Source organism: Dryobates pubescens, chromosome 27 (assembly GCF_014839835.1).
Source record: "Dryobates pubescens isolate bDryPub1 chromosome 27, bDryPub1.pri, whole genome shotgun sequence".
Lineage (NCBI taxonomy): Eukaryota > Metazoa > Chordata > Aves > Piciformes > Picidae > Dryobates > Dryobates pubescens.
Window position 1 is genome coordinate 9,636,324 of NC_071638.1, and position 19,209 is coordinate 9,655,532.

A 19,209-nucleotide genomic window follows, 5' to 3' on the forward strand; every position below is an offset into this window, starting at 1 on the left:
GGCCCCTTCACTACTTCAGATAAGAATTAAATGCTGTTTTTTCTCACAATCTTGCCTTAAAGTCATGTGGAGGAGCAGCAATAACTTGCTGAAATGACAGTTAAATTACAAAAGCAATTGTTCTGTGTTTACATGTTGAACTTTTGCTGTCTTTTGGAGACTTTTTTTACTTCCTTTGCTGGTATTTCTTCTGTAGCTTGCAGTTTGAAAGCCCCCAAAGTTGTGGTGCATTGGCTTGTTGCCTGTTAAGGTTTGGGTGACTTCATGGTGTATTGACATGGCCAGAATCATTGAATCAATAAGGTTGGAAAAGACCTCAGAGATTATCAAGTCCAACCTGTCACCCAAGACCTCATGACTACTAAACCATGGCACCAAGTGCCACATCCAATCCCCTCCTGAACACCTCCAGGGATGGTGACTCCACCACCTCCCTGGGCAGCACATTCCAACAACTAAAAACTCTCTCAGTGAAGAACTTTCTCCTCATCTCCAGCCTAAACTTCCCCTGGTGCAGCCTGAGAATCTCCCAGTTCTTCCTTTTTTTCCTTTACTGAGGTTCTACATAAACATCTTGAGTTAATGCAGCATGAATGGTACAAAAGTTTTACATCTCCCTAATGTCTTCTTTCTGCTGGATCACCTCCAGACAACTGAGTGTTGGATGACCTGAACTGAAAATCCTCTCATAGGTCAGAGTGTGCTGTTGTAATTGTTATGGGTGAGACTGGCAAATCTTCTATCTGAAGAAGATAGAAGCTGCTTTGCTGCAGCTTTTGAAAATGGCTCATTTTGGCACAAATGCAAGATAAATACCAACTTTCCTTATGAAGTACTGTTCTCATACAGAATATATTGTCTCTGGGTAAAAATGTCTTGTTTTGAAATGAGGATATTCCAGCTCTTGAGCTCCCCTAAAGTTCAGCTTAGTTTGTTAGCATCTCTCATGTTCCTTGGCCAGGTTTTTTTTCAGTCTCTCTCTCTGTAACAGGAATGTTTGGAGTTTCTGTTTATCATTCTTGGGAGTACTGTATTCTTTGAGCTCAAGTTCACTGGGTTTGGTTTGTTTCTAAGAGAGATTATTTCAAGGTATTTTTTTATTCTTCTGAGAGATTCTTGAAAACTCCAGTTCTCCAAAAATGTCTTAACTAGATGATGCCTTAAGATTGGGATAAATAGTTCATTGCAGTTTTTATTTAGAATCACAGAATGTTAGGGGCTGGAAGGGACCTCAAAAGCTCATCCAGTCCAAGCCCCCTGCCAGAGCAGGAGCACCTAGAGCAGATCACACAGGAACACATCCAGGCAGGGCTTGAATATCTCCAGAGAGGGAGACTCCACAACCCCCCTGGGCAGCCTCTTCCAGGGTTCTGTCACCCTCATAGGGGAAAAGTTCTTCCTCCTGTTTCCATGGAGCTTCCTCTGCCTCAGCTTGCACCACTGCCCCTTGTGCTGGCATTGGGCATCACCCAGCAGAGCCTGGCTCCAGCCTCTGGGCACTCACCCTGCACATCTTTATCAACATGAAGGAGGGCACCCTTCAGGCTGCTCCTCTCCAAGCTACAGAGGCCTCAGGCTCTCCTCATAAGGGAGAAGCTGCTATTGCTTGTAAGAGAGGGACTACATTTCGCTTCAGTTTTGAGGTGTATGTCCTCGATGTGCCAGTTTTTTCCTTTAATTTTCCTTCTTCCACCTCTCCATCTTTAACTCTTTCAGGCTGTTTAATCAAAACCAACCTTTGGTAAGATGAGTTTGCTAAACTCCATGTTGTTTTTTTTCACAGGGACTTATCTGCTAGCTCAATACGTAGTGGCAGTTCCTACACCAGGAGAAAATGGGAGGATGATGCCAAGAAGAACAGTTTGAATGAAGGTCCTGCATCTTTAAACACAAGTTATCAGAGGAGGTGTGGGATTTCCTCTTATTTTTGTTTTGTTCTCAAAATAAGCTTATCAATTAAACAAACAAATCAAGAACTGGATCAATGCAATACACTGAGGGTGATTTAAAATTGAGTGGTATCATAGAGAAATGTGAGGCCATTCAGCGAGACCTGGACAGACTGAGGGCTGGAGTGACTGAGAGCTGGACAGATAGGAACCTAATGAGATTCAACAAGGCTAAGTGCAGAGTCCTGCACCTGGGAAGGAAGAATAAACAGCAGCAGTACAGGTTGGGAGGTGATCTGCTCAAGAGCAGCCCAGTGGAAAGGGACCTGGGAGTGCTGGTGCATGGTATCCTGGGGTGCATTCAGAGGAATGTGTCCACCAGATCCAGGGAGGTTGTCCTCCCGCTCTGCTCTGTCCTGGTGAGACCTCACCTGGAATATTGCATGCAGTTTTGGGTGCCCAGTTCAAGAGGGACAGGGATCTGCTGGAGAGAGTCCAACAGGGGGCTACAAGGATGCTGAAGGGACTGCAGCACTGCCTGATATGGGGCAGGCTGTGGTCCCCCAGTAGCAAACTCCTGGCCAAGCTGTCAGCCCCTGGCTTGGCCAGCAGCACTCTGAGCTGGGTTAGGAACTGGCTGGAGGGCTGAGCCCAGAGAGTGATGGTGAATGGTGCCACATCCAGCTGGCGGCCAGGCACTAGTGGTGTCCCCCAGGGATCAGTGCTGGGCCCCATCCTGTTCAATATCTTTATTGATGACCTGGCTGAAGGGATTGAGTCCATCAGCAGTAAGTTTGGAGATGACACCAAGCTGGGGGCACGAGTTGATCTGTTAGAGGGTAGGAGAGCTCTGCAGAGGGACCTTGCCAGGCTGGACAGATGGGCAGAGTCCAAGGGCATGAGATTTAACGAGTCTGAGTGCCAGGTTCTACACATTGGCCACAGCAACCCCAGGCAGTGCTACAGGCTGGGGTCAGAGTGGCTGGAGAGCAGCCAGGCAGAGAGGGACCTGGGGGTACTGGTTGACAGCAGCTGAACATGAGCCAGCAGTGTGCCCAGCTGGCCAAGAAGGCCAATGGGTATCCTGGCCTGCACCAGGAGTAGTGTGGCCAGCAGGAGCAGGGAAGTCATTGTGCTCCTGTGCTCAGCACTGGTTAGGCCACACCTTGAGTCCTATGTCCAGTTCTGGGCCCTCCTTTTAAGAAGGATATTGAGATTCTTGAATGTGTCCACAGAAGGGCAATGAGGCTGGGGAAGGGTCTGGAGCACAGCCCTGTGAGGAGAGGCTGAAGGAGCTGGGGTTGCTTAGCCTGGAGAAGAGAAGGCTCAGAGGAGACCTTCTTGCTACCTGAAGGGAGGTTGTAGCCAGGTGGGGGTTGGTCTCTTCTCCCAGGCAACTAGCACCAAAACAAGAGGACACAGTCTTAAGCTGTGCCAGGGGAAGTTTAGGCTGGAGGTGAGGAGAAAGTTCTTCTCAGGAAGAGTAATTGGCTATTGGAATGTGCTGCCCAGGGAGGTGGTGGAGTCCCCATCCCTGGAGGTGTTCAAAAAAGGAATGCATGTGACATTTGGAGCCATGGTTTAGTTGTCATGAGGTGTTGGGTGACAGGTTGGACTTGATGATCTCTGAGGTCTCTTCCAACCTGATTGATTCTGTGATTCTGATGAGGAGAGGCTGAGAGCCCTGGGGCTGTTTAATCTAGAGAGGAGAAGACTGCAAGGGGGTTTAGTAAATGTTTATAAATACCTGCTGAGGGAGCTGGGGTTGTTTAGCCTGGAGAAGAGGAGGCTCAGGGGAGACCTCATTGCTGTCTACAGCTACCTGAAGGGAGGTTGTAGCCAGGAGGGAGTTGGTCTCTTCTCTCTAGCAAGCAGCACCAGAACAAGAGGACACAGTCTCAAGCTGCACCAGGGGAAGTTTAGGCTGGAGGTGAGGAGAAAGTTCTTCACTGAGAGAGTCGTTTGCCATTGGAATGTGCTGCCCAGGGAGGTGGTGGAGTCACCGTCCCTGGAGGGGATTGGATGTGGCACATGGTGCCAGGGTTTAGTCATGAGGTCTGTGGTGACAGGTTGGACTTGATGATCTTTGAGGTCTCTTCCAACCTTGGTGATACTGTGATACTGTGATACCTGAGGGCTGGTGGTTAAGGGGGAAGGGACAGCTTCTTTTCAGTTGCACCCTGTGATAGGGCAAGGGGCAATGGATCAAAACTATAGGACAGAGGAGCTACAGAATGCAAGGCCAGGAGTTTAAAGGATCATTGATAGCTTTTGTGCTGTTTTAATGAGCAGAGAGAAGTAACACAGATGCATGCCTTGTGCTTGTCTCTTCCTTAGTGGCTCCTTTGGTAGAAGGCAAGACGATTTGATTAGTTCTAACGTTCCAAGTACTGCATCAACAGTTACCTCTTCTGCTGGCCTTCAGAAAACACTGCCTGCCAGCACCAACACTACTACAAAGAGTACAACGGGTTCTACTTCAGCAGGTGTACCAAGCAGGTAATGGCTGCAGCAGCCTTCTTGTTTGTCTTGGAGTTTCCTCGTTGTGCTTCCTGCGTGCTTACGTACGTGCATGTGTTCTTGTGTAGTGCAATCTGGGGCTCTGGATTTTTTTTTGTTTCACTCTCCTGTTCAATTCATTTTGACTTTTTTATACAATTTGGCTCCAAAATTGTGCCTGGCTTTCCCCTGCAAAGCGAAAGCCAGGCCCGTGGAAGATCATAACTCTGACGTCGGAAGGGTGCGAAGGATAAAAGCTCAGTTGCGAGCTGCTGGAGTCTCAGTAGCTCCAGGCTGAGCTTTCCTAGTAGAGACATTTCTCAGTCTTGCCTTTTAAAACTAAATCCATAAATGAAATGAAAAATCCATCCCTCAATGTACATGTTATTAGTTGTTTAGTAAAGTGCTTTCATTGTTTAGCTGTTTCCTTTTCTCTCTCTTTTTTTTTTGTGTTGCTGCTTGTTACGCTGTAGTACCTCAAATCGTTTGTGGGCTGAGGATAGTTCTGAGAAAGACAAGGACAGTGGTTCTACAGCAGTGACCGTTCCTGTTGCACCATCTGTTGTAAATGCTGCAGCCACTACCACAGCCATGACTACAGCTACTTCTGGCACTGTGTCCTCAACATCAGAGGTCAGGGAGAGACGGAGGTGTGTAAAGGTCCTAAGAGTAACGTTGCTCTCATATGAAAGTTCTATTTCTGTCTGTTTGGGTTTTTTTTTTTCTTATTTAAAGGAATGTGTTGTTGGTTCCCACCAATCTGGATGGTGCAGGATGGGAAGCAGTGTTGCTTGCTTGCTGTGTGTTGAGAACACCTAGCAACCTGCCTCGGTTTGTCTAAGAGCTTAGTACCAGTGCAGACCGTTCATGAGCTTTTGATACTGGCCTTAGGTTATCATGCAGTATGAGGCATTTTCATGCCTGTAGTTCCACTGACAGATCAAATGAGTTGTCTTGAAAACAGAACTGTGGTGAAACACTGAATTAAAAAATCAGACAATCAATAATCAATCACTTACTACCAGTACACTGGGCTGCTGTGCCGCTGGCAGTATGCTAACAAGGCAGCACTTTGTCAGTAATTTTGTGTGCCAGTCACTACTGAGAAAAATATTACTGAACCCAACACATTCTGTTTATTTTGTTGCATCATATAGGGCCTCTGCTACTTAAAACACAACCTTGCAGTTGTAAATGCAATGGTTTAAGAGCTATCCAATAGGAGAAATGAGTAAGAAGCCAATGTAAATCTTGCTTCATGGGGGGTTTTTTTTCTGTTAAAATTGCATGGAGGATGGGTTAAGATTGATGGATATTTTCATTTCCAGAAAGAGTTGTAAGCTGCTATTATATGGAAGCAGAACTAAGATTTCAATAGGTTGTCAGTTTCTGTTAGCTTTCCATGGGTTCTTCTTCTTCTGGGGATTTACAAGTGTGTTCACCCTTGAACCCTTCCACTGAAATGCAAGTTCAGCTTTCTGTCTTGCTCCTGTAGTAGTTCTGGATTGTAACACCTCTATGGGTGCCAGATGTACCTTCTGTACCAGATGTCCCTCTCTGTACCTTCACAGAGATGATCAACCTGTTCATAGGTACAGAAGTAGCCTGCATTCATTTGGTTCTCTCAAGGCAGCAACAACATTTAAAGATGCCTCACAGCTCTAGGCTGATTTAAAATAGTCTCTTTTCAAAAGTATTCCTTTTATACCCCAAACTGGGAAGAAATAACTTCTAGGAAATGGGGGGGGGGTATTTATTTATTTATTTTTAAATGCCCCACTATGATTCAGGGAAGCTGCCCACGTGCTTACAACTCATTTCAGTAAGAACCATAGTTGGAACCAGCATTTTCCATAGTGAAATCTGCCAAAGGCTCTGAGGAGACCTTCTTGTGGCCTTCCAGTATCTGAAGGGGGCTACAAGAAAGCTGGGGAGGGACTTCTTGGGGTGTCAGAGAGGACCTGGGGGAATGGAGCAAAACCAGAAGTGGGTAGATTCAGATTGGATGTTAGGAAGAAGTTCTTCCCCATGGCACAGGTGGTCCAGGGAGGTGGTGGAAGCCTCATTCCTGGAGGTTTTGAAGGCCAGACTGGATGGATGCGGCTCTGAGCAACCTGCTGTAGTGTGAGATGTCCCTGGCCATGGCAGGGGGGTTGGAACTGGATGATCCTCAAGGTCCCTTCCGACCCTGACAATTCTATGATAAATTCAAAGGAAACAATTCTGGGATTCTATGATAAATTCAAAGCAAACCCAGCCAAATGCATCTTCTTCTCAAAAGCAGTTCCTGTTTTAAAGTGCAAATACCATTTCAGTCTCCTAGGAGCTAGAAAAGCAAAGACATTTAGAATTAAGGCTTTTGCTGTCTTGTTTGCTCTTGCTAGTGTGTGTATACTAATGCACATACCCAACAGATGTTCTAGATACCTGCAGCTGGCCTGAAATGCCTTCTGTTGTCTGACTCTGGGCCAGCTGTACAGTATACTGTTGCAGATGCATTTTGGACTGCATATTAAAGCATCAGTTAGATCCTACAGATCAGCAAGCCTGGACTAATTACTGCATGCATGTGAGAAGGTACTAAATACGGAGTCACACATGCATTCTCTATCTGTATCTATACGGATACATTCTACACATGTACATGTGCCTGTGTGTATCTGTGTGTGTTTATATGCACATGAAAAACTTGTCTGTGTGTGAAGTATTAGAGGAGTACTTTGTTCAGAAATTAATCTCTAGATGTAGACTGCAACTGCCCATTCAGAAAGTGTGTCTGAAATGGTCTCTCAAAGAATGTTTGACAAGCAAGGCGTCACACGTCAGGCTCTGTCGTGAAGGGGGCCAAAGAAGCAGCTGCAGAAGGGATCTTCGTTATCTGGGTGTTTAGGATTGGTTTAGAGAAACAGGCAGGTGAATGGCAGACTTGGAATTTGAAACCTTTGTGCCATAAGTAATGCTGCATGGAGCAGCCTCTGTGTGCTGGGGAGGGACGTCATAAGGACGTTCCCCATCGTAAGAAAGACACGGAGCTGTTGGAGCAAGTCTAGAGGAGGACCACACAGATGATCCAAGGGCTGGAACAAGCTTTGCCGTGAGGAGAGGCTGAGGGAGCACACTATGGCTTCCTTCCAGTACTTGAAGGGATCCTACAAGAAGGTTGGAGAGGGACTTTTCATGAGGGTGTCTGGTTGGCAGTGAGGTGCAGCAGGGTCGTCCTCTGGCGAGCCGGCTCGGGATCGTGAGGTCAGCTGCGGGACGTTCAAAACCCACCGGAGCTGTGCGCGCAAGGCCATTTTGGCTGCAGAGCCTTCTGCCCAACTGCAGGTGCCGGGGCAGCCGCCTCAGGGGCAGCTCAGATCAATTATAGAACTTCAGGGGAATATAATTTATTTTGTTTTAATGTTTTTTTTGGTAACTCTCAATAAAGCCCTGAGTCATGGCTATTACTCGGACAAAGGCTGTGAGAAAAGCAGTATGTGCCCAGACAGAGCTGGTGCATCGGCCCACAGGAGCTGAGCCAGCAGTGTGCCCAGGTGGCCAAGCAGGCCAATGGCATCCTGGCCTGCATCAAGAATAGTGTGGCCAGCAGGAGCAGGGAAGTCATTGTGCCCCTGGACTCTGCACTGGTTTGGCCACACCTTGACTCCTGTGTCCAGTTCTGGGCCCCTCAGCTTAAGAAGGACATTGAGACTCTTGCATGTGTCCAGAGAAAGGCAACGAGGCTGGGGAGAGGCCTTGAGCACAGCCCTGTGAGGAGAGGCTGAGGGAGCTGGGGTTGCTTAGCCTGGAGAAGAGGAGGCTCAGGGGAGACCTCATTGCTGTCTACAACTACCTGAAGAGGGGTTGTAGCCAGGAGGGAGTTGGTCTCTTCTCTCTACCAACCAGCACCAGAACAAGAGGACACAGTCTCAAGCTGCACCAGGGGAAGTTTAGGCTGGAGGTGAGGAGAAAGTTCTTCACTGAGAGAGTCGTTCACCATTGGAATGTGCTGCCCAGGGAGGTGGTGGAGTCACCGTCCCTGGAGGGGTTCAAGAGGGGATTGGACGTGGCACTTGGTGCCATGGTTTAGTTACGGGTTCTGGGGTTAGAGGACACAGTCTCAGGCTGCGCCAGGGGAGGTTTAGGCTGGAGGTTAGGAAGAAATTCTACACAGAGTGATTGCCCATTGGAATGGGCTGCACGGGGAGATGGTAGAGTCACCATCATTGGAGGTGTTCAGGAGGAGACTTGATAGGGTGCTTGGTGCCATGGTTTAGTTAATTAGGTGGTGTTGGATGATAGGTTGGACACGATGATCTTGAAGGTCTATTCTATTCTATTTAGTCTAGTCTAGTCTAGTCTATGGTGACAGGTTGGACTTGATGATCTTTGAGGTCTCTTCCAACCTTGGTGATTCTGTGGCTCTGTGAATTAGCAGCAGATTTAGCTTTTTCTAAAGGTCTGCAAGCTAAGTGTTACTGCACAGACATATTTATGTAGAGAGATGCACTTGTGTGAATCTCTGTGATCTTCTACCCCTATGTCAGTAGGTCACTAAAACACCAAAACAAACAAAAAAAGAAGTTATATTTAGAGAAAATGGTTTTAAAAATCTAAGCAGGAAAACACTGTGTATTTTATTTGCCAGTGTGCACTTGCAGCCCAGAAAGCCAACTGTATCCAGGGCTGCAGCAAGAGAAGTGTGGCCAGCAGGGCCAGGGAGGGGATTTTCCCCCACTCTGCTCCACTCTGCTGAGACCACACCTGGAACTCTGTGTCCAGTTCTGGAGCCTCTGTTCCAGGAAGGATCTGGAGGTGCTGGAAGGTGTCCAGAGAAGGGCCACGAGGATGAGCAGAGGGCTGGAGCTGCTCTGCTCTGGAAACAGACTGAGAGAGTTAGGGCTGTTCAATCTGGAGAAGAGAAGGCTCCCAGGAGACCTAATTGTAGCCTTCCAGGATCTGAAGGGGGCTACAAGAAAGCTGGGGAGGGACTTGTGAGGGTGTCAGGGAGTGACAGGACTGGGGGCAACTGAAAAAAAAAACCAACTAGAAATGGGTAGATTGAGATTGGATGTTAGGAAGAAGTTGTTCCCCATGAGGGTGGTGAGAGACTGACACAGGTTGTCCAGGGAGGTGGTGGAAGCCTCATGCCTGGAGGTTTTTGCAGCCAGGCTGGATGTGGCTGTGAGCAACCTGCTGTAGTGTGAGGTGTCCCTGGCCATGGCAGGGGGGTTTGAACTGGCTGATCCTTGAGTTCCCTTCCGACTCTGACAACTCTATGATTCTATGATTTTGAGTTCTGAGGGTGCTACCTTGGTCACAGATCAGTGAGGAGGATGAAGTGTGTAAAAAGTAATCCATCCTATGTAGTTCAAAGTTTTCTTCTGTTCTGGTTTTACATGTTGCTGGGGAGGTTTTCTGACCATTTCATACATTTGTACCAAAATTACTGCTTGACAATCTTGTTTGTAATTAACTCTTCAGATCATACCTCACTCCAGTACGGGATGAAGAGTCAGAATCCCAAAGAAAAGCTAGATCTAGGCAAGCAAGACAGTCTAGAAGATCTACACAGGTACAGTTGTATTAACTCTTCTGCATGCATGGAATCATACTCCTGTAGCTCTCTGAGCACAGTGGCATTTCTGTTTCCCAGTAAAACTCTAAATTCATGGTGTAAAAGAACTTGTACCAAATGAAACAGAGCTGCTTGCTTTCCCTTTTCTTCCCTAAAAGCTTTAAGATCCTTCAGTGTGTACTGAAAGCTGGTTTTTTAATGGTCACTGAAGAATGACTTTAATCTACATTTGAAAGCACAAACATCTCCACTGAAAGGAGGATTTTGATTTCCTCATGGTAAAATGTTTTATTCTCTGAAGTAAGGTAGTATTTATGCCTGTAATTAATTTTTTTATGGCTATGATTTTCTGGCTGAAGATTTAATATTTGAGCAATGAGCCTAGCATGCTGTGTTTGCTTCCATTTCTGAGTCTCTCTTTCTGTGTGTAGGCTATCGAAGATAACCATGATTGAGCTAGCCAATGTGTGGGTAGCTAATAAGATCCATGGCATAGGAAAAAAGAAAATGCATCCAGCCTCATTTCTGTGAGGAAGAGACTTTTGTAACTTGCTGTTAACCTTGAACCTGGCTGCAGGTCTCCTTTCAGCTTTACTCTCAGTTTACATACTGGAGTATTTGGTGGGTTTTTCCCCCACTGAATTGCAGCCAGGGCAATCCTAACATGGATGTGACAGTAGCCAAATCGATTATCTCCAGCCAGTACTTGAACTCTTTTTGGGTGGTGGAGCAATTGCCAACCACTCTCCCCTGCAGTGTGTCTTCCTGTGTCTGCTGACAAACTGATGATAATTAGCAAGTAGCCTCTGGATGAAACAGCACAAAGAAATACTCTAGCAATAAAAGAAATACTCTAGCAATAATCTTTGTCTGCTTTAAGGCTGACTCTTTATATTGTGTGCTGATGTTGCTTTCAAATCTTTGCAGTTTTAAACCCCTCAGCTATTTCTGCTTCATACAACATCCTGGAGTTCTATTTCACCTCCTGATTAATAATCCAGAGCCCTGAGAGATGGTCAAACCACAGGCCAGCCATGGGGTATTCACAGAAAAGAAGCTGCCAGGAACTGGTTTATTAAAACCTTATCAATACAAGGAGGGGGGGGAGGAAATCAGCCAAGAAATAACTAACTGATCAAGCTGCAAAGCTGGCTTTGAAGAAAAGGGTTTGAGGTGTTTGGAGCAGTGTCTCAGTAAGCTACAAAAACGCAGTTCTCTTCAGAGAACTGTTTGCTTTCTGAGCATGTTTTTCAGCCACAGAGTAACAAGGAAATGCAGACTGGGTGGCAGCTTTCCCTGGTCCTGTTGGTGCCATTTGTTTTTGTGTTGTTGAGGGGAAGTCCAGCTGCAGTGAGTGATTTGTGAAGTATCACCGTTCCTGGACATTTGGTAACCGTCAGACTTTTGGAGGGCTCTTTCCAAAATGTTTACTACCCTTATGATGATAACTGGAAGGATCTAGGGGGTCCTGAAGTGATTTCTAAATCATATTCTCCGTGATCTGGAATGTCCTAAACCAACTCACTAGGGTGCTGCTGGAGAATCTGCAGTAGAAGGCACTGCAGCAAACATTTACCACTAGTCAAAGAGGGATGTTTGATTCCAGGAGAGCATCTAGGTGAAACTGGTTTCTAAGTGGTTAGGCTTTTTCTTCAGCTCAATTTTTCTCTTCAAAATCTGTTGTTTATAGAATGTGGTCCTCTACATTCATGTGAGTGATGCACTGAAAAGTTGTCTGCTGCCTGCTGCCTTTGCAGGGTGTAACGCTGACAGACCTTCAGGAGGCGGAGAAAACTATGGGAAGAAGTCGTCCCACGCGAACCAGAGAGCAGGAAAATGAAGAGAAAGAGAAAGAGGAGAAAGAAAAACAGGACAAAGAAAAACAAGAAGAGAAGAAAGAATCTGAAACTAAAGATGATGATTATAGACAAAGATACTCCCGAACTGTTGAAGAGGTATTTTTCATGATGGGTCCTTTTTAGGTAGAGAAATCACACGAATCTTAACTCCAAATGTAGTGTTTTAATGTTGGTACAACTACAAGAACTCTTTCTACATTTAAATTTTAAAGCATCATTTAATCTTGGTAAACTGGCTTGAGAGCAGCCCTGAAGAAAAGGACTTGGGGGTGCTGGGGGATGAGAAACTCAACAGCAGCCAGCAGTGAGCACTTGCAGCGCAGAAAGCCAACCAGAGCCTGGGCTGCAGCAAGAGAAGTGTGGCCAGCAGGGCCAGCGAGGGGATTCTCCCCTTCTGCTCTGCTCTGGTGAGACCACACCTGGAGTACTCTGTCCAGTTCTGGAGCCCCTGTCACAGGAAGGATCTGGAGGGGCTGGAACATGTCCAGAGAAGGGCCATGAGGATGAGCAGAGGGCTGGAGCTGCTCTGCTGTAGAGACAGACTGAGGGAGTTGGAGCTGTTCAGTCTGGAGAAGAGAAGGTTCCCAGGAGACCTTCTTGTGGCCTTCCAGTATCTGAAGGGGGCTACAAGAAAGCTGGGGAGGGACTTTTGAGGGTGTCAGGGAGTGATAGGACTGGGGGGAATGGAGCAAAACTACAAATGGGTAGATTGAGATTGGATGTTAGGAAGAATTTCTTCCCCATGAAGGTAGTGAGGCACTGGCACAGGTTGCCCAGGGAGGTGGTGGAAGCCTCATGCCTGGAGGCTTTGAAGGCCTGGCTGGATGCAGCTGTGAGCAACCTGCTGTAGTGTGAGGTGTCCCTGGCCATGGCAGAGGGGTTGGAACTGGATGCTCCTTGAGGTCCCTTCCAGCCCTGACAATTCTCTGACTGTATGAAATTAATTGTGATGTGTTTTGCTGAACAGCCTTACCACCGCTACAGACCAGCTTCAACTTCATCATCATCCACCTCTTCGCTCTCCACCACCACTAGCTCTCTTTCCACTTCAAGTCAGCTGAACAGACCAAACAGCCTTATAGGTATCACATCTGCCTATTCCCGGAGCGGAACGAAGGAGAGTGAGAGAGGTAGGGGGATGCTTGTGAAGCCTTCTTTCTTCTTCCTTTAGCTGACACAGGGCAGCTTACCTTCCTAAAGGTAAGGCCAGCTGGGATGCAGTACCGTGGCAGGGAGGCCACTGGGGATGTGCCTTACTCCCATCCTCTGTAAGAAGTTACAAAACATTTGGAGGGGGCAAAAAGTTTTCTGTGCTCAGTGTTTTGCAGGCATTTGGTATGCAGTTAGTGTGAAACAGCTAGAAGTAAAATAGCAGATGTCAGAGTATAAACACTTGTAGGTGTTGAGGAGGATTTCTTACTTGATTGAACAACTGATGAGTAGCTGAGGTGTTGATTCAGTCCTTCTGCACTCAAGGATTAGAATGGTGATTTAATGCTTTAAGGACCTCTCAGAGTTTCATGAGCAGCTGGAAACAAAGGGAAGAGGATATTTAGAAGAGTATTTGATGGAACCATGCTTCTGGATACTTAGTTTATGTAATCTTCAGATGAGGATGAGATGTGTGATTCAGGGGGCAGAAAAATGCTTTCCTCTGATGTCAGCAGAGTTTTTTTGCCCTCATTTCAAATGTGATTCACCTGCTGTAGTTCTCAGTGTGTTGTGCCTGATTAATAGCCTGTCAAAGGAGGAGGCTGTTGGCATGCTGTCATCTGTTCTCTCTCAGAGGCATGCCACAGTCTTGGCATGACTTGGGAGTCTCCCAAAGACTGCACTGATCAGCACCTTGGATAGAACTACTGATTGAAATCCATAATTTTGTTATAGAAGGGATCAGATTAAATCACCCATTGATGCAAATCTCCAGGAGTTGTGTAGCAGTATTGCCATGGTCCCTGGGCTGGTGTTTTCTGAGGGAGATGTTGGGGCCAAGCTTCAGGGATATGCTGAGTCAGTTTTCCCCTCTGACCTAACATGGACTGAAATTTGCATTAAGCTTCTTCAGAAATACATGCTTACTGTAGGAACCTCTGTCTAGACTGTTCTATGGAAGCTGTTGTCAGGGGTGAATACTGATACAGCAGGGTTGGTTGTGTTGTTGTTTTCAAATTATGACTTCAGGAGGAGAAATACATTCCCATCTGAAAGCCCAGGGACAAAATCATCTAGTTCGGAGTGGGACAGATTGCTCCATTGCTCCCAAAGGGGGGCAACAGAATCAGGCTCACACCAATGGATTGGATAGCAATGGAAAGTTTCAATGGAAAAGCAATTCATGTACTACACAAACTACAAAGCATAGGGGTGAGCACAGCAAAGCATACAAAGCTCAGAGGAAATCCTCAGTCTAAGCTTTGCACACAAGTGAACTCTAGATCAAAACCCAAACACTTCCCTTCTCCCCACCTGGGGTTCACCAAAGACCTCAGGGCTCTTTCTTCCCCCACTCCCCATTGCTAGGGTGGTTTCAGGCTGTCCAGGCCTGACCTGTCCCCTACCTTTTTACCCTGGCATTAGGCCTAAATAGGCCAAGATTACACAGGAAAGAAAGGTTACTCAGGCCAAAGAGGCCTGGCATACTCCCCCACTGGTACCAGATAAGAGAGGGTCTCTCTCCCATGGGATCAGAGAGGGAAGAAAGAGAGAGACAATAACTTTGCAGCCAGGGTGCAGGATTTATGGGCAGAAACAGACTATTGCCTGTGTCCACCCATTGGGCTGGCCACTCTGGAGGGCTCAGCTTTGGGGCTTCTTTTGTTGGTGGGTTTTTTTTGGAGGCACACAGCTTAGATGGCCACATCACCATCTGTTTAATTAGGAAAGGTGTATGTTCATCATGAACATTTGGGTTTCCCTTTTCTGTTTGACTCTTGCTTCATAGTAACACGTTTCTTTACCTCTGAAGTCTCAGTGATGGCAAAGTTACCAGTGATGCTTCCAGCTGAACTCAAATCTGTGGTTGGTTTGTTTTATAAGAGAACAGCAGACTGAATAGGCTGCATGATGATAGGCAAAGAACTGTGGTTTGGGCAAGGGTTTTGGTTTTGCAGGGCTTGTTGGGTACAGATTACCTGCAAGCATATAGGGGAGCAAACAAAACCTTGAGATACTATGTCACTTTAACACTGCAATGCCTTTTCTGTTTCAAGAAAGAGGAAGTCAGCACTACAGCATTTCTTTAATCTAGGAGATTCCACTGTTGTTCTTCCTTGGAGCAGAGGTGCAGCTGGGCTGTGATGAAAAGGGGGACTCTGAAGAGGACTTGAGAGTTTTAGAAGTTTGGGGGTTTTAATACTGAATAGTTGATGTAAGCAAAAGGAAAAAAAGCCTGTTTGATGGAGAATGGTGAAGAATTGCCTTGTCTTACTTTGTGCTTTTGTACATCTGCTGAGGCAGGTGCTTGGAAGTAGAATTTGAAGTGTGCAGTGTATTCGTAGTGTACTACTGTTAGGTGGAAACAGTTGGGTTAGGGGGCTGACCTGGGAGTCCTGGTGCACAGCAGGATCTGCATGGGACAGCAATGTACCCTTTGTGGCCTAGAGGGCCAAAGGGATCCTGGGGTGCAGCAAGAAAAGTGTGGCCAGCAGGGCTAAGGAGGTTTTCCCCCCCATCTACTCTGCCCTGGTGAGACCTCACCTGGCATGTGGCATCCAGTTTTGGGCTCCCCAGTTCACGAGGGACAGGGTTCTGCTGGAGAGAGTCCAATGGAGATCTGTGAGGATGACTGGGGGACTTGAACATCTCCTATGAGGAGAGACTGAGAGCCCTGGGGCTGTTTAATCTTAAGAGAATGCTGAGAGGGGATCTGATCAATATCTATCAATGTCTGAGGGCTGGGTGTCAGGTGGGAGGGGACAGACTCTGCTCAGTTGCACCCTGTGATTGGACAAGGGGAAGTGGATAGAAACTCCAGCTCAGGAGGTTCCACCTCTACATGAGGAGGAACTTCTTTATTGTGAGAGTCATGGAGCACTGGAACAGGCTGCCCAGAGAGGTTGTGAAGTCTCTTTCTCTGGAGACTTTCCAGCCCTTTCTGGATGCACTCCTGTGTGACCTGTGCTGGATTCTCTGCTCCTTCTCTGGCAGTGGGGTTGGATTCTGTCATCTCTGGAGATCCCTTCCAACCCCTGACATCCTGTGAGCCTGTGAAAGTAGCATTTTGCAGTTGCTGTTCAAGTCCTGCAGCAATATTTCACAGCATATTAGAGCTGTATTAGAGAAATGTATATTACAGCAAACCCTGTCTGTGGTAAGAAATACTTTAGTGAAATTATTCCAGGTTAAAAAAAACCCAAATCACAAGCTCTGTAAAGACTGAGAATTCTTTGTTAGAAAATAAATCAGAAAATTAGGTTGTGTCATATTGACCTTAATAAGAAACTTGTTATTGACAGAAGGGGGCAAAAGAGAGGAAGAAAAGGAAGAAGATAAGTCCCAGCCCAAGTCCATAAGGGAAAGGAGGAGACCAAGAGAAAAACGGCGATCTACAGGAGTTTCTTTTTGGACTCAAGATGTAAGTGAAAAACTGCTCCTGCTGATGTGACAGCCTTAGCTTCTAGCAATATGGAATGTGCATGATGTAGTCTTAAAACAGGGAATAGTTTAGAATAATTACTCTGGCAGTTTAATAGTTTAGAACTAATTACTCTGGCAGAAGACAGTTCGAGTTACTTACTCTCTTCTTCTCTGTCAAGAGGATTCCAAAAGCAAAAGCAAAATTGGTTCCCAAGTTATGTTGATAATGCTCAAAGGAATTCTAGAATACTGTAATCATGACTTGAGAGCCATGAACCATCATCTAAGGAAAACATAATCAGTGAACAACTCTTTATTTAGTTGTTTTTATTGCATGTATACCAAAGGTCATAGTCATAGAATCGATAAGGTTGGAAAAGACCTCAGAGATCATCAAGTCCAACCTGTCACCCAACACCTCATGACAACTAAACCATGGCTCCAAGTGCCACATCCAGTCCCTTTTTGAACACCTCCAGGGATGGGGACTCCACCACCTCCCTGAGCAGCACATTCCAATGGTCAGAGATCATCAAGTCCAACCTGTCACCCTACACCTCATGACAACTAAACCATGGCTCCAAGTGCCACATCCAGTCCCTTTTTGAACACCTTCAGGGATGGGGACTCCACCACCTCCCTGGGCAGCACATCCCAATGGCCTAGAGTGATGTGGCACTTCACAGGCAGCCATGTACTAAAAAGTGAAGAAACTGCTTTCAGGTTCAAGGGGCTGCAGCTGGTGTTTCCTTCTTCTTTGACATAGGATCAGTATGCAGTTCTGTAAAAGCAAGATGTTTGTGGGCCAGGTGCAGAGTTCTGTTTCCTCTCCTCCTGGTACTGAAAATGTACTTGTTTGAGGGTTTTCATCATACATCCAACATGTTCTCATTTTAGTTAGGTGGAATTTTGCTGCTCTTAGCATTTTCAGTAGCAGAAGTCTCCAATGCCTGAAGATCTCAGTGAGCTTTCAGCAGCTCAGTTATTTTTCCTCTCCCACTTCTTCCACCAGAGCGATGAAAACGAGCAGGAGCACCAGTCTGATTCAGAAGAAGGAACAAACAAAAAAGAAACTCAGGTAATTAAAAATCCCCACTAACTACTGTATTGCCTGGCTACCAGATCCATTTGGAATGTAAAATTTGTGTGGCTGTGGGGTGCAGTTGGAAAAGGGCACAGGGTAGAGCTCTCAGGAGTGCTTTCTGGTTGGTCATTTGTGGCCGTGACTCGGTGCCATTTCCTTTGCAGGCATTAGTAACCATGTTTAACAGAGTAGCAGTGGTTAACACAGTTGGGTTTGTCTTCCATTCTGATTGTGTAGAATTAGCATCCACAGCATGCAGGTGAAATTTCTGACATGTGGGTCAGGGGCACATTGCAGGAAGCTGCTGGAGGAAGCTTTCAGTTTGTACCTTGCAAAAGTCTTTCTTCCACCTGTACTGGTATTTTCAGATAGATGATGTCCAGTGACTTATGCACACTAATGAAAACCTTTTCATGTTAACCCCAGTGCTATCAATAATGTAATTAACAAAGAATATGAGAAGCTAATGTAATGCAAGCATTGAAAGTCAAAGAGCACAGTGTACCTGATCTCTCCATTGAGGAGACTGGGGCTGGAGCGCTGCCCTATGAGGAGAGGCTGAGAGCCCTGGGGCTGTTTAGTCTGGAGAGGAGAAGACTGAGAGGGGATCTGATCAATCTCCATCAATATCTGAGGGCTGGGGGGCAAGAGGGAGGGCACAGGCTCTTGCACCCTGGGATAAGACAAGGGGCAATGGATAGAAACTCCAGCACAGGAGGTTCCACCTCAACGTGAGGAGGAACTTCTTCACTGGGAGGGTCACAGAGCCCTGGAGCAGGCTGCCCAGAGAGGCTGTGGAGTCTCTTTCTCTGGAGACTTTCCAGACCCATCTGGATGCATTCCTGTGTGATCTCCACTAGATTCTACGGTCCTGCTCTGGCAGGGGGTTGGACTTGATGATCTCTGGAGGTCCCTTCCAACCCCTCACATCCTGTGGTCCTGTGCAAATGGGTTTCTGAACATTCCAACTCAGTATTGTTAGTTATGTTAAACAGCCAGTGGAAAACAGTGTAATCCATTGAGTTTGATGGGAAAAATCCTTATAAACAGAATGGGTTGTGACTGTGTGAGGAAGAGGGGAGAAAAGGGAAGCAGTAACTTAATATGTCCTGTAAAATGGTGTAGCAGGGTGTATCTCTTATGGACCAATACCCTGGAGTAAAAGACTGCTGAATCAGGTTCACTCTTAAGGAATAAAGCTCAAGTGATGTTTCTCTCCTTTTTGCAAAAGCTTCCATTGCACATTCCTCAAATAGTTAAGGCATTCATGTGGAACCATTCTGCATTGCTGCGTTTTTACTTCCATGTCCCATGACCAAGCATAGTTATTTTCTTTCCTGCCAGTAGTACGTGTCGTTTATCCTTAGATCTGCAGTGACTCCAGATTCCATTCTGGTAGAACCTGTGTGTGGTGCTTCTGATGGAATTAGACTTTGATAAAACTGGAGGGAAATAGTTTAAAATCAGGCCCAAAATGAAGAGCATGAGCTAGGATTAAAAGGATGGATGTGTTGGGGTGTGATGGTGGAGAAGTGTAGAACTGATGTCATAGATTCATGGAATGGTTTCAGTTGGAAGAGGCCTTAAAGATCATCCAGCTCCAACCCCCTGCCATAGGCAGGGATATCTTCCACTGGTCCAGGTTGCTCTGGGCCCCATCTAACCACAGCCTTCAACACCTCCAGGGTGGGGGCATCCTGGGCAACCTGTTCCAGTATCTCACCACCCTTCACTGTAAAGAAT

At 46.4% G+C, this 19,209-nt stretch overlaps 1 protein-coding gene across 1 annotated transcript in view; it reads left to right on the forward strand.

Annotated features, from left to right (window-relative positions):
• PPP1R12A (protein phosphatase 1 regulatory subunit 12A) overlaps positions 1-19,209 on the forward strand; it is a 152,420-nt gene that overhangs the window by 113,594 nt on the left and 19,617 nt on the right. The window contains exons 12-19 of the mRNA XM_054173838.1: positions 1,784-1,906; positions 4,227-4,388; positions 4,862-5,038; positions 9,855-9,945; positions 11,706-11,903; positions 12,775-12,937; positions 16,262-16,380; positions 17,395-17,460. Coding sequence (XP_054029813.1) covers positions 1,784-1,906; positions 4,227-4,388; positions 4,862-5,038; positions 9,855-9,945; positions 11,706-11,903; positions 12,775-12,937; positions 16,262-16,380; positions 17,395-17,460 — 1,099 coding nt within the window. The remainder of the gene's footprint in view (positions 1-1,783; positions 1,907-4,226; positions 4,389-4,861; positions 5,039-9,854; positions 9,946-11,705; positions 11,904-12,774; positions 12,938-16,261; positions 16,381-17,394; positions 17,461-19,209) is intronic.